The following is a 21,643-nucleotide window of genomic DNA, read 5'->3' as shown; positions in this document are numbered from 1 at the left end:
CGGATGGGACTTGGAAAATTTTTCCAACAATCGACATTTTCACATAGAGAATATCTCAAATACGAAAAACGAGTATACCTATTCTTACCTGAAAAGCCTGGAAAGGGTATTGAGTGAGAAAAAAAAAGTTGAAGCTATTATTGTTGGTACGGCAAAATCATTGTCCCGATTCTCAATCCCCCTCGAAAACCGGCCAGCGGGTAATTGGCGAGTCAAAATGTCGGTCATTTTGCGTTCCTGACATCAAATTACGCTTATAGACACAGCTTTCATGTTGAGTGACGTGTATCCGACTGTCCCTAACGAAAAATTTCGAAGCGAAAGAATCGAAAAGAACCACGGATGGGACTTGGAAAATTTTTTCAACAATCGACATTTTCACATAGAGAATATCTCAAATACGAAAAACGAGTATACCTATGCGTTCCTGAAAAGCCTAGAAAGGATATTGACTAAATAAAAGTTGAATCTATTATTGTTGGTACGGCAAAATCGTTGTCCCGATTCTCAATCCCCCTCGAAAACCGGCCAGCGGGTAATTGGCGAGTCAAAATGTCGGTCATTTTGCGTTCCTGACATCAAATTACGCTTATAGACACAGCTTTCATGTTGAGTGACGTGTATCCGACTGTCCCTAACGAAAAATTTCGAAGCGAAAGAATCGAAAAGAACCACGGATGGGACTTGGAAAATTTTTTCAACAATCGACATTTTCACATAGAGAATATCTCAAATACGAAAAACGAGTATACCTATTCTTACCTGAAAAGCCTAGAAAGGATATTGACTAAATCAAAGTTGAAGCTATTATTGTTGGTACGTCAAAATGGTTGTCCACATTCTCAATTCCCCTCGAAAACCGGCCAGCGGGTAATTGACGAGTCAAAATGTCGGTCATTTTGCGTTCCTGACATCAAATTACGCTTATAGACACTGCTTTCATGTTGAGTGACGTGTATCCGACTGTCCCTAACGAAAAATTTCGAAGCGAAAGAATCGAAAAGAACCACGGATGGGACTTGGAAAATTTTTTCAACAATCGACATTTTCACATAGAGAATATCTCAAATACGAAAAACGAGTATACCTAATCTTACCTGAAAAGCCTGGAAAGGATATTGAGTGAGAAAAAAAAAGTTGATGCGATTATTGTTGGTACGTCAAAATGGTTGTCCACATTCTCAATTCCCCTCGAAAACCGGCCAGCGGGTAATTGGCGAGTCAAAATGTCGGTCATTTTGAGTTCCTGACATCAAATTACGCTTATAGACACAGCTTTCATGTTGAGTGACGTGTATCCGACTGTCCCTAACGAAAAATTTCGAAGCGAAAGAATCGAAAAGAACCACGGATGGGACTTGGAAAATTTTTCCAACAATCGACATTTTCACATAGAGAATATCTCAAATACGAAAAACGAGTATACCTATTCTTACCTGAAAAGCCTGGAAAGGGTATTGAGTGAGAAAAAAAAAGTTGAAGCTATTATTGTTGGTACGGCAAAATCGTTGTCCCGATTCTCAATCCCCCTCGAAAACCGGCCAGCGGGTAATTGGCGAGTCAAAATGTCGGTCATTTTGCGTTCCTGACATCAAATTACGCTTATAGACACAGCTTTCATGTTGAGTGACGTGTATCCGACTGTCCCTAACGAAAAATTTCGAAGCGAAAGAATCGAAAAGAACCACGGATGGGACTTGGAAAATTTTTTCAACAATCGACATGGTCACATAGAGAATATCTCAAATACGAGAAACGAGTATACCTATGCGTTCCTGAAAAACCTAGAAAGGATATTGACTAAATAAAAGTTGAAGCTATTATTGTTGGTACGGCAAAATCGTTGTCCCGATTCTCAATCCCCCTCGAAAACCGGCCAGCGGGTAATTGGCGAGTCAAAATGTCGGTCATTTTGCGTTCCTGACATCAAATTACGCTTATAAACACAGCTTTCATGTTGAGTGACGTGTATCCGACTGTCCCTAACGAAAAATTTCGAAGCGAAAGAATCGAAAAGAACCACGGATGGGACTTGGAAAATTTTTTCAACAATCGACATTGTCACATAGAGAATATCTCAAATACGAAAAACGAGTATACCTATTCTTACCTGAAAAGCCTGGAAAGGGTATTGAGTGAGAAAAAAAAAGTTGATGCGATTATTGTTGGTACGTCAAAATGGTTGTCTACATTCTCAATTCCCCTCGAAAACCGGCCAGCGGGTAATTGGCGAGTCAGAATGTCGGTCATTTTGCTTTCCTGACATCAAATTACGCTTATAAACACAGCTTTCATGTTGAGTGACGTGTATCCGACCTTCCCTAACGAAAAATTTCGAAGCGAAAGAATCGAAAAGAACCACGGATGGGACTTGGAAAATTTTTTCAACAATCGACATTTTCACATAGAGAATATCTCAAATACGAAAAACGAGTATACCTATTCTTACCTGAAAAGCCTGGAAAGGGTATTGAGTGAGAAAAAAAAAGTTGATGCGATTATTGTTGGTACGTCAAAATGGTTGTCTACATTCTCAATTCCCCTCGAAAACCGGCCAGCGGTAATTGGCGAGTCAAAATGTCGGTCATTTTGCTTTCCTGACATCAAATTACGCTTATAAACACAGCTTTCATGTTGAGTGACGTGTATCCGACCTTCCCTAACGAAAAATTTCGAAGCGAAAAAATCGAAAAGAACCACGGATGGGACTTGGAAAATTTTTTCAACAATCGACATGGTCACATAGAGAATATCTCAAATACGAAAAACGAGTATACCTATGCGTTCCTGAAAAACCTAGAAAGGATATTGACTAAATAAAAGTTGAAGCTATTATTGTTGGTACGGCAAAATCGTTGTCCACATTCTCAATTCCCCTCGAAAACCGGCCAGCGGGTAATTGGCGAGTCAAAATGTCGGTCATTTTGCGTTCCTGACATCAAATTACGCTTATAAACACAGCTTTCATGTTGAGTGACGTGTATCCGACTGTCCCTAACGAAAAATTTCGAAGCGAAAGAATCGAAAAGAACCACGGATGGGACTTGGAAAATTTTTTCAACAATCGACATTTTCACATAGAGAATATCTCAAATACGAAAAACGAGTATACCTATTCTTACCTGAAAAGCCTGGAAAGGATATTGAGTGAGAAAAAAAAAGTTGATGCGATTATTGTTGGTACGTCAAAATGGTTGTCCACATTCTCAATTCCCCTCGAAAACCGGCCAGCGGGTAATTGGCGAGTCAAAATGTCGGTCATTTTGCGTTCCTGACATCAAATTACGCTTATAAACATAGCTTTCATGTTGAGTGACGTGTATCCGACTGTCCCTAACGAAAAATTTCGAAGCGAAAGAATCGAAAAGAACCACGGATGGGACTTGGAAAATTTTTTCAACAATCGACATGGTCACATAGAGAATATCTCAAATACGAAAAACGAGTATACCTATGCGTTCCTGAAAAACCTAGAAAGGATATTGACTAAATAAAAGTTGAAGCTATTATTGTTGGTACGGCAAAATCGTTGTCCCGATTCTCAATCCCCCTCGAAAACCGGCCAGCGGGTAATTGGCGAGTCAAAATGTCGGTCATTTTGCTTTCCTGACATCAAATTACGCTTATAAACACAGCTTTCATGTTGAGTGACGTGTATCCGACTTTCCCTAACGAAAAATTTCGAAGCGAAAGAATCGAAAACAACCACGGATAGGACTTGGAAAATTTTTTCAACAATCGACATTTTCACATAGAGAATATCTCAAATACGAAAAACGAGTATACCGATGCGTTCCTGAAAAACCTAGAAAGGATATTGACTAAATAAAAGTTGAAGCTATTATTGTTGGTACGGCAAAATCGTTGTCCCGATTCTCAATCCCCCTCGAAAACCGGCCAGCGGGTAATTGGCGAGTCAAAATGTCGGTCATTTTGCGTTCCTGGCATCAAATTACGCTTATAAACACAGCTTTCATGTTGAGTGACGTGTATCCGACTGTCCCTAACGAAAAATTTCGAAGCGAAAGAATCGAAAAGAACCACGGATGGGACTTGGAAAATTTTTTCAACAATCGACATTTTCACATAGAGAATATCTCGAATACGAAAAACGAGTATACCTATTCTTACCTGAAAAGCCTGGAAAGGATATTGAGTGAGAAAAAAAAAGTTGATGCGATTATTGTTGGTACGTCAAAATGGTTGTCTACATTCTCAATTCCCCTCGAAAACCGGCCAGCGGGTAATTGGCGAGTCAAAATGTCGGTCATTTTGCTTTCCTGACATCAAATTACGCTTATAAACACAGCTTTCATGTTGAGTGACGTGTATCCGACCTTCCCTAACGAAAAATTTCTAAGCGAAAGAATCGAAAAGAACCACGGATGGGACTTGGAAAATTTTTTCAACAATCGACATGGTCACATAGAGAATATCTCAAATACGAGAAACGAGTATACCTATGCGTTCCTGAAAAACCTAGAAAGGATATTGACTAAATAAAAGTTGAAGCTATTATTGTTGGGACGGCAAAATCGTTGTCCCGATTCTCAATCCCCCTCGAAAACCGGCCAGCGGGTAATTGGCGAGTCAAAATGTCGGTCATTTTGCGTTCCTGACATCAAATTACGCTTATAAACACAGCTTTCATGTTGAGTGACGTGTAACCGACTGTCCCTAACGAAAAATTTCGAAGCGAAAGAATCGAAAAGAAGCACGGATGGGACTTGGAAAATTTTTTCAACAATCGACATTTTCACATAGAGAATATCTCAAATACGAAAAACGAGTATACCTGTTCTTACCTGAAAAGCCTGGAAAGGGTATTGAGTGAGAAAAAAAAAGTTGATGCGATTATTGTTGGTACGTCAAAATGGTGTGATATCCAAAACCCATTATCAATAACTTCTCCCGCATTCCCCATAGATACTAACCGACAGGAAATACATTCCTCAAATAATAAACACCACGTCCACCAAAAATCGGTTTCACCATTTCGGCAAGTGCATTCACCCCAACAAAAAGTATGACACATACCAGAGCATTGAACTCCACCGCGGAAATCATGCACTGTCAAAACTGCTGACTGCCAAAACCGCTGACTTGACAGGTCGATCCCCTCTAAGAATTGGTAGTGGGAAAACCACGCCATAATTTCCACCAATTAGAAATCAATTCGTGTAACCACCACGAACCGATCCGCTCCCCAAAATCAAAAATCGAAATCAGTCTAGAAGCAACCGTCGGAGCGATAGTTTGACTTGGTGGAAATTACTTTCCGGAATCGATCTGTCTCTTTCGGGCCTCCCATACTATAATTCGCGATAGAGTCGATATAGTGCGCGGTAATCTATTTCACCATAATAAATAGCTAAACGGCCGGAAGTGTACAGGGATACTGCATCCTTTAATCGAAAGTAGGAGTGTTTCTTGCAATTTTAAGAGGACCAATTAATCAGTTTCCGTGGTTGTGGACATTCTCAAAAACTTATCCAAAAACATTGTGCATTAATTATAAGCGAGTGGGTGAACGTGGCATGAATAAGAAGTATTCATGATAGGATCAGAGGCCATTCTGATTCTGGTGAAGAAAGACGATTGTGTCACCGAAGGATCCACACATCCCCAATACATAAGGGATAGTATACATTTACACACTTGAACTGTGAGTCTAATAAAAATAATTATATTCTTCGCCAATTCCAAATTAATTGGCTAATCAACTCTCTAAGAACCTATTCGGGGATAAATATTTTACCGTTATTACTTTCTCGTCAAATAAAATTTACATAAAATTCTAGATAAGAATTAATTGTTGTTAATTGTAATTCAAAAAGGTTCGTAATAGAGAATATCATTCTTGAGAATAAAATTTACTCGGAATCATTTGATTATTCCTGATTCCTTTATTCCCCTTTCCCTTTTCATTTAGATTAACAACATAATTAAGGTAAGAGCGAAAAAAACTAAACCTAGCGTCGTCCAAACAAAATCTCAAATATAAAAATACTTAGCTTCATTCCATATTTTCAATTTAGCTATTTCATATTTTTATATCAAAATTTCTAGTTCTTGTTTTCCGCAAATCACTCAATTACATAACAGTTGTCCTCCGACGCTGACAACGTCTCCGGACATAACAGCTAGAATTTCATGGCGCAGTCGGTAGGACACGTTCTAGGCTTCCTTTCACTCTTACCGCCAAATTTATAATAAAGAATTTTCCTCAGATATCGAATAAATTCGGTTTCCTTTTCAACTCATTCATTAAATTTGTTTTGAGATCGACTCCTTCCTACCTAGAGTAGGAATTCTTTTATTCCTTTCTGAACAAGCTCGGCTAATTCTATCGGAAAATTCATTCCTCTATTTTTCTCCTGAAATCTAAGCAATCCATATTTTCAGCATCAAATGAAATAATTTCAAAAGTTTTAAAGAAGGAGGTAGCCTAAATTCTATTCGAGATTTTGCTATCACAAGCAAATTTTTATTTACTTATTTTTATTTATTTTTGACCTCCTTCAAAACGATTTTTCAATGGCTAATAGTTCCGTCAATATCACCTATACAGGTGATTCAAATGCCACAGGGCTTGTTGGGAACCATGAAGATTATATTAAAGCAAGAGATATCGCTAGTAGTATACCAATTTTTTCCGGTACCTCCCAACACGCTTCCCTAGATGAATTTGAATATGCTGTTAGAGCAAATCTATCATCGATTCCTACTGAAAATGGTAGAAAAGAGGAGTACATTCTTCAGATATTGAAACGCCTCCTACCCCCCGCTAAGTTCGCCGTATCGAACAAAACCCTGAACTCCGTTGAAGACATCCTCAAAATCCTTGTCAAACGATTCCGAGGTCAATACGGTTTCACTTATTACGTTAACCAAGTCCGTGGTCTATGCAAATATGCAAATGAACCCCTAGAATGCTTCTTAGAAAGATTGGCAGCTTTGGTTCAATTTGGGTTGCGAACACTCGAAGGTGAAACAGAGAATAAGAGAGGTGTTCTGGAAGAATACCTGAACAATGAGGCTCTGGCCAGGTTTAAAGAGTATGCAACACCTGGAGTTAAGGATACGATACGTCGGCAGAAATGTAAAAAAATTGATGATGTACTGAGGGTACTCGATTCAGAAGAGTTCCGACCGAGTATGACCTTGCCTGCACCTGAGATACAAGACCAAAACCAATACCGGTACGTGACGGAGTATCCTTCAGTTGGGATACACAATGATATGTGGGCGAATGAATCAACACCGCAGTCATTCAAGGCGTATCCTCAAGCACAAACGTCAAGTCCTCGATATGCAGTCCCTCAGCATCATCAGGGACGTTATGGCAACACTCCATCTTTTACACCAACACCCAGTAGAGGCTATGGAAACCCAGGATTTCAAGTCAACTATGATGGGAGAAATCAGCCAGTCAACAAGGATCTGGTAGCTTCGCTGCTGCAAGACTATCTGCCTCCGAGACGTCCGCCCGGACCGTCAAGGGGATCAGCGAACTCAGAACCATTTTCATCCAGGGGTCCATTTTCACCACCTCGCCTCAACGGGGGTAACGCTATCGCCATGGCAGGAGGATCAGAGGACAACCCGGCTCTCCAAGAGCTACTCCAACAGCTCGAGCGACAACAGTCCAATGAAGATTTAGCCGATGGAGCCTCAGCTGAACTCAGTCTTCACCAATTAGCTGCAATCTTGACTGGATCTTCGCAACCACCGAAAGAGCCTGTTCCTAAGAGGGAGCAGAGGAGTGAGCGACGAAACGATGACCTGGCTGAAATAAAGCAGCTCCTCCAAACTCTAGTATTGAAGATGAACCAACCGCCCGCCATACCCAATCGAACACGAGATAATTCTCGAGAACGGGGTCGGACAGATTATCACCAGAGATCTGGGGGAAATCCAAACCCACAAGTCCTGAACTCCACTGTGACACCTGGACTTCCCATCCAGGCTTTAAACGAGTATCTGACTCGTCAAGCGGGTGCGATGACGAGCGACCAGGGTCAGAACCAATACCATACCCTGACGAGCACCCACCGCAACCACCAATAAAGGAGATGGTCCTGTGTGGCCCCAAGCGAGGTCCCCATATTCGGATTCAGGGTCCATACCTGACCAACGATGGGATCAGTGCCCTGGTGGACACGGGGGCTTCCATAAATCTTATAGCCATTCAGTCGTTACAACCAGAGGTCATCGTGGATATAAGAGAGACGTGTAAAATTGTGGGGCTCTCCAATGATGTTATGGAATCGTTGGGGACTGTCATGCTACCCCTTCACCCAAAGGTGAAAATTAAATTCCACGTCATACCTCACCAACCTGGCGGATATGGAGCAATTGTTGGTGACGATATGCTGAACAAGCTGAAGGCGCATCTATCTTTTAGCACACGAACCATAACATTCAACATATCTCCGTTAAAACCTCTGCATATGTGTGTCCCGAGTTGTCCCACAAGAAAAGAGTGCAGGATATCTCTGACCGGGGGTGGACCCAGAATCAACTTACGAGTTAAAAACTTAGTGGGGAACTCACACCAATTCTTGATAGACACCGGAGCGGAGATAAATCTCATCGAGCGACGCGCAATTAAACCTGGTGCCAAGATCGAACCTCCAATCGTGAGGTATTTAACGGGGGTAACAGAAGATGCATTGCCAACGTGTGGTTTGATTCGCCTCAGAATCCTAGGAGCGGAGGTCCCCTTTCACATAATTGATGGCGAATTACCAGTGCAAGGATCAGGACTTCTCGGCCTAGAATTTCTGATTCAGGAAAAGGTAGACATCAGGTATCTTCAGAGGACCATCACTACCGAGAGAAGACCGAATCTACCCATTCATTGGTTCGATTACCACCGACCATACGGACCCAAGATAATTCCTGCCAGAACGCGGATGGTCATAGGAATCCCAATACAAAACTCAGACTTAGAAGTTGGATACCTACCCAAGGTCGATACACCTCAGGGAATATATCTAGGCCGAAGTGCAGTGACCGTCACAAATGGAATAGCCTGTGCAGTAGCCATTAATACCACCGAAGACCCCGTCGAACTCAACATTCCCCCACAACGGATAGAACCCTTTGATGAGGAAATTTACTGCCCTGGAACCGACGTCACAGTTTGCAATATGGCAATATCCTCAGAAGAAAATGAAAGTTTACACCAAAGAGCAGCTGACATTGTTCGAGCGTTACCTGAACAAGAGCTCAAACTCTTTGAGAGGAAGAAAGTGATCGACTTGATTAAAACATTTGATGATGTCTTTCACCTCCCGGGAGATCAACTAGGGAAAGCTAGACACTTCAAATGCAAAATCCGTACAATAGACAACAAGGCTATCCATAAAAGGCAATATAAATTCCCTAAACAACACAAGGATGAGATCAGGACTCAATGCAAGACACTGGAAGAGCAAGGTATCATACGGCCGTCTGTCTCCCCCTACAATTCTCCACTTTGGATTGTCCCCAAAAAAGCGGACTCCAGAGGACGGAAACGATGGAGGATGGTGATCGATTTTCGGGCTTTGAACCAGAAAACCATCGGAGACTCTTACCCACTGCCTGACATCTCGGAAATCTTATCACAGCTTGGAGGAGCGAAATATTTCAGCGTTTTCGATCTTGCAAGTGGTTTTCACCAGATCGAGATGGATGAAGCAGACAGCGAAAAGACCGCTTTCACGGGTCCCGACGGACATTATGAATACGCCAGAATGCCGTTTGGCTTACAAAATTCCCCACCGATCTTCCAGAGGATGATGGACCAGACTCTCGCAGGTTTGAAGGGCACGGAGCTTTATGTGTATCTGGACGATATTGTTGTCTACTCCAGAACATTTGAAGAACACACCCATAGGCTTCACAACCTGTTTGAATGCCTTCGAGACAAGGGACTTACCCTCCAACCTGACAAATGCAAATTCTTCATGAAAGAGGTAGCCTATTTAGGACATATCATTGATGAGGAGGGGATTCATCCTGATCCCTCCAAGGTTAGAGCTCTAGTGGAAATGCCCAAACCAATCAATCAACACGGGATTCGGAGATTCCTAGGTTTCAGCAATTACTATCGTAGATTCGTTAAGGACTATGCTGAAAAATCGGAACCTCTGACCCGGCTACTGAAGAAGGACTGCCAATACCATTGGAGAACGGAACACGATGAAGCCTTCAATTTCCTAAAACATGCCCTTACTGAAGATTCCCTGCTGTACCATCCAGATATGAACGAACCTTTCATAGTGCACGTATCGAGCACGGAAAAGGGACTAGGGGCAATACTGAGCCAAAAAGACGAAGAAGGGGATGAACACCCGATCCTCTATGCATCCAGAACCTTGCGAGGAGCTGAAAGTCGCTACACATCTGCAGAGAGAGACTGCCTAGCTGTGGTATACGCTCTAGGGCAGTTCAAACCTTACATTTATGGAGTGCCTTTCACCATTATCACGAATAGTCCAGCCCTCAATTGGCTGCGAGATTCCAGCAATCCCACCTCCAGACAAGTTAAATGGAAAACTTATTTGAACGATTTCGACTTTGAGGTGGAAATAAAGAAGCAGAAGAAGGCACAACTGGCCGATGCATTTGCCGAGAACCCATTGGAGGACGACCAGCCTGATGAAACTGTGCTTATTGTTTGTCTACCGGCAACCAATGCATCACGTCCAACCCTTAAACCATCAAGAACAGTGGGAAATCCCAATCTACGGGTTCGTTTCAAATCGCAGCCTGAGGTCATCCAAACACCAGTCCCTGGTAGTTCAGTTGCAGAACGAATTAAAACAAGGCGAATGACCGACCTCGCCACGGGCAGGAGAGAACCTATCTCTTATCGAGATAGTCGTCAGTATCAGTCCGCACTAAAAAAAAAAATAAATCCGAGTGGCAGCGCTACGCCAGAAAAGACTCCGGAAAACCTCGATACCGATGCCACAACAGTTACACCTAGTTCAGCGGAAATAGGGAACGAGTCAATAGTCGAAAGCACAACACCAACCCCCTCTGCCCCAGGAAGCCCGGAATCAGGAAGGGATAGCACGGAAACGATTCACCTTGACAAGGAAAAGGAATACTCCAACTCTGACACCCCAATCCCGAAAGAGAATGATTCCGAAGACACAGAAGACTCCCGAGGGTCCACCGAGAGACCTGATGAAATGAACATCTCTCTGGAAGGAGAACCAATGGAGGAGGACGTGTTTGAAGAAAGAGAGCAACTGGACGGCCTGAATCAAGGAATAATTGAATCAGAATCTTTAATGGAAGAACAGGACGATGACCCTGAAGAACCATCAGAAGCTGAGATAAGTAGGCTCAAGGGCTTACAGCTATTCGAAAAATTCCTAGAAAAAGCTGAAGAGTCACAAAATGAAAGTCTACCAGAGTGGGACTATTACCAACCACCCCCTCTATACCAGCTGAAAAGAGCAAATCTGAGCCCAGGTTTCCTCGACGAGCTGAACGCTTCTACCCAGCTGTTCGACCAGAAGATAGCAGATCTCGAAGAGCGATCGAAACCCTTGATCAATTTGTCCGATGAGTTCGAGGAGGACGACACAGCGTCACCGGGGGTGAAGGTTAAATCCACAAAGCTTTCCCATCTAATAGCAGAGCAATTAGAGCCCTCACTCATCACACCGTCCCCCTTTTCCTCTCAGGGTACCTCCCGAGAACAAGTGAAGACGGACATCATAAAAGACGATAAGCTCAGCATTCCCCACGATGAGTCCTATCAAGCTGCACCCAACATTCACGAAACAAGAGATGGACTTACGTTCTCGAAGGGAAACCTTGCACATTTTCTGGCTGCGGATGCAGAGCCAACTAAACAGAACACAAAACTTCTCAGAGATCTGAACCTCATAAATTTAGAGCATATCAAAAAGCTTAAGCCTCTACCAGGTCAGGTAATAGTCACCAAATGTGGAAAATTCTACACGTTCACACTAATAGTGAAGCAATGGCACTTTGAGAAAGTCAAGAACAAAAACCTCAAACTCTGTTTGAAGAATCTACACCAGGCTTTGATAAAATACCAAACAACAACGGTTAAAATGGTAAATCAGGGAGACGAAATCGATGAAGACATTCGCATTCGATTCTTCTTAGAAAGGGAATTCTACGAACAACCGATCGACATAACCCTGTGCCATGGAACCATTGGAATGCCACCGGTAGCCCTGAGACAGGAAATCATCAAGGAATGTCATGAAACTCTGCCAGCCGGCCATAAAGGGATCGTCAAAACATTCCACCGAATTAGAGAACGATTTTACTGGCCAGGAATGAAGCAAGAGGTTGAAAGGTTCATCAAGAAATGCAGAACCTGTCAACTGGAAAAGATACGACGCGTAAAATTCCGACAACCAATGCTGATCACGGAAACACCGAGTGAATGCTTCGAGAGAATCTCGATTGATACCGTTGGTCCACTCCCAACGACCTCGAAAGGGCACAATCACATCCTTACGATCCAGGATAATTTTGCCAAGCATTGTGTTGCCGTACCCCTTAAAGATATCAAAGCCCATACCATCGCACATGCTATAGCAACCAAGTACGTAGCACAATATGGTTGCCCGAAGATCATTCTCTCCGACAAAGGCACAAGTTTCCTCAGCAAGCTTTTCGCTCAGTTAAGCAAAATCATGAGGTTCCACCACATCACTACTTCAGGTTATCGGCCACAATCCAATGGAGCTTTAGAGAGAAGCCATCATTCCCTTGTAGAATATCTTAAGGCATACACCAACGAGTTCAACGAGTGGGATGACCTGCTACCCTTTGCTATGTTGTCGTACAACACCACGGTTCATAGCGCAACAAATTTTACCCCTTTTGAATTATTATACGGCAAACCAGCCAGGATACCCTCCAATCTTAATGAGACAGACCAGGGGAAGGAAACCTACTCGGACTACATGATTGAGCTGATTACTAAATTAGAAAGAATCCATGAAATCGCCTACCTACATCTTCAGGAATCGAAATTCAACTCAAAAAGGATTTATGATCTAAAAGCAAGACCTTTAGAGTTAAAAATCGGCCAGTTCGTGTATGCCGAGAAAGAACCAAAAACCGGAAAATTGGATCAAGCTTATACTGGGCCCTATGAAATTGTAGACATCACCGCAAAAGGGAATGTATATCTTGAGACAGAAGATGGGCACAGGTTCATGAAACATCCCAACAAGCTGAAACCATGCGAAGAAGATTAGGAAAAGAAAAAAAAAAAATATGACAATAACAATCTCTGGTTACAGGAACATGCCCCCGAGAGAAATCCAGATTCAAAAGAAAACTTGGATCACGGCCTATATCGATGGTTCATGCTCATACAATGGCACCACCAACGCCATAGCTGGAGTAGGGGTCTGGTTTGGAGACAGACACCCCCTGAATACCTATCAGACCCTGAAAGAAGAAAGAGCCACCAATATCACGGCGGAAACCGCAGCGGCCATAGAAGCTTGCAGAATATGCATCAGGCATGACATAAAACGAGTCAAATTAATAACCGATTCTAAATACCTGATCGACTGCATGACCAAGCATTTGCCCAAATGGAAGCTGAATGGTTGGCTCAATGCAAAGAGCAAACCAGTCGTCAACCAGAAATTATTGAAGGAATTAGATACCCTGACTCAACAACTAGAGGTCCAATTTGAATATACACCTGGGCATAAAGGAATCTATGGAAACGAAAGAGCTGATGAACTAGCTAAAGCAGGATCAAAAATCTACGCATCCACCTAATGCGAAGCAAAGCTGTCAATAAAAGAAAAAAAAAACACAACACAAACCTCAATAGACAAACATATAGATTTGTGACCCCAATTTTTCCAACCCTTTCAGATCCATCATAATCGGGCCCAAGATGACCAGCATCCCATTGATCGTAATAATCGGGAGTATAAGTTTCCTGGTGAGAATAGCCATAACGGAACGGCTCTATCGAAAAGATCCCCTTGCATATAATCCGGGAATCTACTATGAGAAAATCGATCAAATAAGGAGAATAAACCGGAACTGGCGACTAATGTTGACCATCGATCTAGAAGGCTTATCAGGTCAACCTTTACCCGGACAGATTATGATCGAGAAACATTACAAAGACTGTGCTGCTCACCAAGAACCACGGAATTGCCGACAAGCCCTAGGACTAGACAAAATGAATGACCTCGCAAAGGAGCTTCGATATATCCAAGAACATGGACAACAGGTTTTACAATCCAACCCAGCGCACATGCGAGCACCATCCCGAACAGCCAGGGCGCCGTTCTTCGGCTTTATCGGAACAATTGCCAGAAAAGTTTTCGGAACAATGGACTATAACGACCACGAACATATTACTAAAGAAATTAATCGATTATACCAAGACCAACGCCAAATAACACATCTGATTGAAAATTCCACACACCTGATTCAGGCTGAGATAAACTCGATGAAAATGATTAATAACAAGAACATTTTAAGGATGAGACAAGCGGAGGAACAACTGGACCGGCTGACCAACAAATCAAATAACATGATTACACACATCAACTCTCTGGAATACCTGCAACATTTGACACAAATAGCAAATGAAGCAGAGTATGGCGCCCGGAAATATCTAGAAACTACTCACAAAGTGGTGCAAGCAGTTGAGGAAGCAAAACATGGGAAACTAAATCCAATGCTAATAAACAACGAACAAATTAAAAACGCCGCCCAAGAAATAGAAAAGGCTGCAGAGGATAGTCTCTTCCCCATCAACAAAGAGAAACTGGACATAACCCTTTTAGCCCAGATAAGCAAGATGGAAACAGGACACAGCAAAAGAAAATTTCTAGTTATTCTGAATATACCCCTACTAGCAAGAGAATCAATGGATCTATTCAAAATCATATCATGCAAAGTTCCACAAACAGTGCAAAGAAACAAAACAGTTGCAGCATATATCCAACCCGAAAAGGAATACATCATGACCTCCAAAATCAGTCCAAAATTCGCCCTCACTGACGAAAGCTACCTGAGAACCTGTATCCCCCTAGAAAACTGCCTTGCTTGCCCCAAAGGATTGCCAATGCAAAAACCGGGAGCAACCCCGAGTTGCGAGTATCAACTCCTCACCAACGCCGATTTAAACCCAACACCAAAAGCATACCAAAATTGCAACATACGTCTGAGCAACAACTTGAACACCCAATGGACAAAATTAACCCACAGTGAAGGATGGTTATACTCAGCCATACAACCAGAAAGGCTAGAGATAACATGCCAGGGGCTGGAAGTCGAATCGACCATCATCAATGGAACAGGAATCCTTCACCTCAACAACAGATGCTCGGCAGAAACAAAGACCATCATATTGGAAGGGACCGGCCTCATCGAGTCCCAACTACCAACAATTCATGGCATACCCATCACCATGAATATCACCGAAATAGCTCCTAGTCTGAGTGACGCACCAAAGAAGATGGGTATGCTTACCCAAGTTGAACATCATGCCATCCCAGATATCGATAACACCAAAATGTTCGATGAGTCTATGCAGCAGACCATTGACGCAGCAAAGAAAATAGGCCTACACCACCAAGAAGAATACACACACCGCATATTCACAGCCGCAAACTGTAGTATCACAGGTATTCTCTCCGTGGTCACCATCATCGCAGGAATTGTGGCATACACAAGAGGGTGGAGTATATTACCGCTGCTAAGCTACTGCTGCCGCAGAAACAGGATAAAAACCACCAGAGAACAACAATGCAAAAACCAGAAACGACCAGCCATTGAACGATTCGAGGAGGTACCAATGGCCACTATCAGCATGCCCGCCGTAAGAATAGCCCCCGCGCTACCAGCACTCCCACCACCAATCCGAAAAGAGAACCAGGAGACCTCCCCACCAGAATCACCTCAACGGACAGGCGTAACTATCAGCTACATCTAATAAAACATCAGAATAAATGAAGTAACAATAATAGTATCAAAGGCAATAACAATCAAAAACAACCAAAAAAAAAAAAAAACACGTGTGTAAGAGGAAATCCATAGCCACTGACAAAACCATTTATTTTTCAGAAAATAATTATAATAATATGATCAAACACTCGTGGTATATCCAAACACATCCAAAACTCGTAGTAAGCAACAGAAACACTCTGAAATTGGGGATAGAGTCTCCATAAACATCGTCAATACTGGGCCGACTTTCGGCCGACAGTCCCAAAAATGCCTCCATTCGATGCATAAGATCCTCACACTGCTATGGCCTGCTGTCCCAGAAATAGTAGAAGAATCCCTCATCCCCAATCACCCTTCCAAACCTCAGACCACCCGATCAAGCTAAAACCGCGAAAAGAACAGGGATTGTGAAACAAAACAAAAAAAAAAAAAAAGAAAAATGAAGTAAAAACAGCAAAAGAACATCTTACCTGCCAAACCAAAAGTACCCCCACATCTCCTCCGATGACTCTCATACCAAGGATAAAAATCATCCGGTCCTGGTGGGCGAGTTAAGACGCGTGACACCTTCTTCCGACACTTGTTACAGATAAAAACCTTATCCAGATTTAAAATCCGTAGCCTATCCCAAGAAACGTCACTTTCATCCATCAGATCACATCCCAGCAGCTTGTTTATCCGGGACACCTCCCTCATAAAAATCGGTCCATGCCCAGAGTTCTCGTTCCTATCCGCGCCAGTGTTATCCAAAAACGCATGGATCATCTCATGAAAGAGGGTGCGAACTAACACTGTCCTACACAACCCCGCGGAGAACATGAACTCTTGCAAATAAATTATCTTCGTCGTAAAATCTGTATAACCGAAACAGTCCTTCTTTCGGTTAGATCGAAGATAGGTGAATCCACGCACCCCACCTCCAAAAAACTGCTTATTCAAAACTCCACTCAACCTAAAAATATCAGGATTCTCTCCCAAAACCATATCGACATATGGCAAAAGACCAAGAGACACTTTCACCCCATCAGGTCCAGGTTGATCACACCGCGACAACAAAACTCTCAACTCCCGAGGAGCATTTCGAATACGACGGCCTTTCGAAGGCATATTAACACTCCTGCCACGAGAAAAGACAGCAGCAGACTGATCCAAGAGTACCCAAAGAACTGTCACAGAAACTCATTACACCGGATGCACCATGCCAATCTGCAGAAATCTGATCGCAATCCCCGACCGAACGAGACGAAACAAACAGTACCCACGATCCGAACAATCGCTGACAAGAGATAAACAGGAAACCCAATAGATCAAGTTACACCCGACTATGTGAAATTGCAGACACTTCTCAAAATCAATTCCAACCCAGTGCAATAATGATTCCGAGCGGGGGCTGTGATATCCAAAACCCATTATCAATAACTTCTCCCGCATTCCCCATAGATACTAACCGACAGGAAATACATTCCTCAAATAATAAACACCACGTCCACCAAAAATCGGTTTCACCATTTCGGCAAGTGCATTCACCCCAACAAAAAGTATGACACATACCAGAGCATTGAACTCCACCGCGGAAATCATGCACTGTCAAAACTGCTGACTGCCAAAACCGCTGACTTGACAGGTCGATCCCCTCTAAGAATTGGTAGTGGGAAAACCACGCCATAATTTCCACCAATTAGAAATCAATTCGTGTAACCACCACGAACCGATCCGCTCCCCAAAATCAAAAATCGAAATCAGTCTAGAAGCAACCGTCGGAGCGATAGTTTGACTTGGTGGAAATTACTTTCCGGAATCGATCTGTCTCTTTCGGGCCTCCCATACTATAATTCGCGATAGAGTCGATATAGTGCGCGGTAATCTATTTCACCATAATAAATAGCTAAACGGCCGGAAGTGTACAGGGATACTGCATCCTTTAATCGAAAGTAGGAGTGTTTCTTGCAATTTTAAGAGGACCAATTAATCAGTTTCCGTGGTTGTGGACATTCTCAAAAACTTATCCAAAAACATTGTGCATTAATTATAAGCGAGTGGGTGAACGTGGCATGAATAAGAAGTATTCATGATAGGATCAGAGGCCATTCTGATTCTGGTGAAGAAAGACGATTGTGTCACCGAAGGATCCACACATCCCCAATACATAAGGGATAGTATACATTTACACACTTGAACTGTGAGTCTAATAAAAATAATTATATTCTTCGCCAATTCCAAATTAATTGGCTAATCAACTCTCTAAGAACCTATTCGGGGATAAATATTTTACCGTTATTACTTTCTCGTCAAATAAAATTTACATAAAATTCTAGATAAGAATTAATTGTTGTTAATTGTAATTCAAAAAGGTTCGTAATAGAGAATATCATTCTTGAGAATAAAATTTACTCGGAATCATTTGATTATTCCTGATTCCTTTATTCCCCTTTCCCTTTTCATTTAGATTAACAACATAATTAAGGTAAGAGCGAAAAAAACTAAACCTAGCGTCGTCCAAACAAAATCTCAAATATAAAAATACTTAGCTTCATTCCATATTTTCAATTTAGCTATTTCATATTTTTATATCAAAATTTCTAGTTCTTGTTTTCCGCAAATCACTCAATTACATAACAGTTGTCCTCCGACGCTGACAACGTCTCCGGACATAACAATGGTTGTCTACATTCTCAATTCCCCTCGAAAACCGGCCAGCGGGTAATTGGCGAGTCAAAATGTCGGTCATTTTGCTTTCCTGACATCAAATTACGCTTATAAACACAGCTTTCATGTTGAGTGACGTGTATCCGACCTTCCCTAACGAAAAATTTCGAAGCGAAAGAATCGAAAAGAACCACGGATGGGACTTGGAAAATTTTTTCAACAATCGACATTTTCACATTGAGAATATCTCAAATACGAAAAACGAGTATACCTATTCTTACCTGAAAAGCCTGGAAAGGGTATTGAGTGAGAAAAAAAAAGTTGATGCGATTATTGTTGGTACGTCTAAATGGTTGTCTACATTCTCAATTCCCCTCGAAAACCGGCCAGCGGGTAATTGGCGAGTCAAAATGTCGGTCATTTTGCTTTCCTGACATCAAATTACGCTTATAAACACAGCTTTCATGTTGAGTGACGTGTATCCGACCTTCCCTAACGAAAAATTTCGAAGCGAAAAAATCGAAAAGAACCACGGATGGGACTTGGAAAATTTTTTCAACAATCGACATGGTCACATAGAGAATATCTCAAATACGAAAAACGAGTATACCTATGCGTTCCTGAAAAACCTAGAAAGGATATTGACTAAATAAAAGTTGAAGCTATTATTGTTGGTACGGCAAAATCGTTGTCCACATTCTCAATTCCCCTCGAAAACCGGCCAGCGGGTAATTGGCGAGTCAAAATGTCGGTCATTTTGCGTTCCTGACATCAAATTACGCTTATAAACACAGCTTTCATGTTGAGTGACGTGTATCCGACTGTCCCTAACGAAAAATTTCGAAGCGAAAGAATCGAAAAGAACCACGGATGGGACTTGGAAAATTTTTTCAACAATCGACATTTTCACATAGAGAATATCTCAAATACGAAAAACGAGTATACCTATTCTTACCTGAAAAGCCTGGAAAGGATATTGAGTGAGAAAAAAAAAGTTGATGCGATTATTGTTGGTACGTCAAAATGGTTGTCCACATTCTCAATTCCCCTCGAAAACCGGCCAGCGGGTAATTGGCGAGTCAAAATGTCGGTCATTTTGCGTTCCTGACATCAAATTACGCTTATAAACATAGCTTTCATGTTGAGTGACGTGTATCCGACTGTCCCTAACGAAAAATTTCGAAGCGAAAGAATCGAAAAGAACCACGGATGGGACTTGGAAAATTTTTTCAACAATCGACATGGTCACATAGAGAATATCTCAAATACGAAAAACGAGTATACCTATGCGTTCCTGAAAAACCTAGAAAGGATATTGACTAAATAAAAGTTGAAGCTATTATTGTTGGTACGGCAAAATCGTTGTCCCGATTCTCAATCCCCCTCGAAAACCGGCCAGCGGGTAATTGGCGAGTCAAAATGTCGGTCATTTTGCTTTCCTGACATCAAATTACGCTTATAAACACAGCTTTCATGTTGAGTGACGTGTATCCGACTGTCCCTAACGAAAAATTTCGAAGCGAAAGAATCGAAAAGAACCACGGATGGGACTTGGAAAATTTTTTCAACAATCGACATTTTCACATAGAGAATATCTCGAATACGAAAAACGAGTATACCTATTCTTACCTGAAAAGCCTGGAAAGGATATTGAGTGAGAAAAAAAAAGTTGATGCGATTATTGTTGGTACGTCAAAATGGTTGTCTACATTCTCAATTCCCCTCCAAAAACCGGCCAGCGGGTAATTGGCGAGTCAAAATGTCGGTCATTTTGCTTTCCTGACATCAAATTACGCTTATAAACACAGCTTTCATGTTGAGTGACGTGTATCCGACCTTCCCTAACGAAAAATTTCGAAGCGAAAGAATCGAAAAGAACCACGGATGGGACTTGGAAAATTTTTTCAACAATCGACATGGTCACATAGAGAATATCTCAAATACGAGAAACGAGTATACCTATGCGTTCCTGAAAAACCTAGAAAGGATATTGACTAAATAAAAGTTGAAGCTATTATTGTTGGTACGGCAAAATCGTTGTCCCGATTCTCAATCCCCCTCGAAAACCGGCCAGCGGGTAATTGGCGAGTCAAAATGTCGGTCATTTTGCGTTCCTGACATCAAATTACGCTTATAAACACAGCTTTCATGTTGAGTGACGTGTAACCGACTGTCCCTAACGAAAAATTTCGAAGCGAAAGAATCGAAAAGAAGCACGGATGGGACTTGGAAAATTTTTTCAACAATCGACATTTTCACATAGAGAATATCTCAAATACGAAAAACGAGTATACCTATTCTTACCTGAAAAGCCTGGAAAGGGTATTGAGTGAGAAAAAAAAAGTTGATGCGATTATTGTTGGTACGTCAAAATGGTTGTCTACATTCTCAATTCCCCTCGAAAACCGGCCAGCGGGTAATTGGCGAGTCAAAATGTCGGTCATTTTGCTTTCCTGACATCAAATTACGCTTATAAACACAGCTTTCATGTTGAGTGACGTGTATCCGACCTTCCCTAACGAAAAATTTCGAAGCGAAAGAATCGAAAAGAACCACGGATGGGACTTGGAAAATTTTTTCAACAATCGACATGGTCACATAGAGAATATCTCAAATACGAGAAACGAGTATACCTATGCGTTCCTGAAAAACCTAGAAAGGATATTGACTAAATAAAAGTTGAAGCTATTATTGTTGGTACGGCAAAATCGTTGTCCCGATTCTCAATCCCCCTCGAAAACCGGCCAGCGGGTAATTGGCGAGTCAAAATGTCGGTCATTTTGCGTTCCTGGCATCAAATTACGCTTATAAACACAGCTTTCATGTTGAGTGACGTGTATCCGACTGTCCCTAACGAAAAATTTCGAAGCGAAAGAATCGAAAAGAACCACGGATGGGACTTGGAAAATTTTTTCAACAATCGACATTTTCACATTGAGAATATCTCAAATACGAAAAACGAGTATACCTATTCTTACCTGAAAAGCCTGGAAAGGGTATTGAGTGAGAAAAAAAA

At 41.9% G+C, this 21,643-nt stretch overlaps 3 protein-coding genes across 3 annotated transcripts; 2 read left to right on the top strand and 1 right to left on the bottom strand.

Moving 5' to 3' along the window:
- Positions 1–4,883: 4,883 nt before the first annotated feature.
- LOC135171690 (uncharacterized) lies at positions 4,884–16,019 on the top strand. Its single transcript, XM_064138309.1, has 2 exons — positions 4,884–5,665; positions 13,888–16,019. The coding sequence occupies exon 2, from the start codon at positions 13,910–13,912 to the stop codon at positions 15,965–15,967; it is 2,058 nt and encodes a 685-aa protein (XP_063994379.1). The 5' UTR covers positions 4,884–5,665; positions 13,888–13,909; the 3' UTR covers positions 15,968–16,019.
- On the top strand, positions 13,270–13,788 carry LOC135171693 (ribonuclease H1-like). The gene has a single exon (XM_064138312.1). It carries the CDS (start codon positions 13,270–13,272, stop codon positions 13,786–13,788), a length of 519 nt encoding a protein of 172 aa, XP_063994382.1.
- A 44-nt stretch (positions 16,020–16,063) lies between the features above and the next one.
- On the bottom strand, positions 16,064–18,631 carry LOC135171691 (DNA-dependent metalloprotease SPRTN-like). The gene is made up of 2 exons (XM_064138310.1): positions 16,452–18,631; positions 16,064–16,362 (listed from the first exon to the last, which is right to left on the bottom strand). The coding sequence occupies exons 1-2, from the start codon at positions 17,086–17,088 to the stop codon at positions 16,358–16,360; spliced, it is 642 nt and encodes a 213-aa protein (XP_063994380.1). The 5' UTR covers positions 17,089–18,631; the 3' UTR covers positions 16,064–16,357.
- Positions 18,632–21,643: the final 3,012 nt, after the last annotated feature.

This window comes from Diachasmimorpha longicaudata, unplaced genomic scaffold (assembly GCF_034640455.1).
Source record: "Diachasmimorpha longicaudata isolate KC_UGA_2023 unplaced genomic scaffold, iyDiaLong2 ctg00000086.1, whole genome shotgun sequence".
Classification (NCBI taxonomy): domain Eukaryota; kingdom Metazoa; phylum Arthropoda; class Insecta; order Hymenoptera; family Braconidae; genus Diachasmimorpha; species Diachasmimorpha longicaudata.
The sequence above is the reverse complement of the archived record's forward strand: the minus strand, read 5'-3'. Positions and strand labels throughout refer to the sequence as shown.

What these genes read in the sequence shown, in the direction of transcription:
- LOC135171693 (XM_064138312.1), top strand. Translation starts at nt 13,270, where the DNA reads ATGACAATAACAATCTCTGGTTACAGGAACATGCCCCCGAGAGAAATC.
- LOC135171690 (XM_064138309.1), top strand. Translation starts at nt 13,910, where the DNA reads ATGACCAGCATCCCATTGATCGTAATAATCGGGAGTATAAGTTTCCTG.
- LOC135171691 (XM_064138310.1), bottom strand. Translation starts at nt 17,088, where the DNA reads ATGCCTTCGAAAGGCCGTCGTATTCGAAATGCTCCTCGGGAGTTGAGA.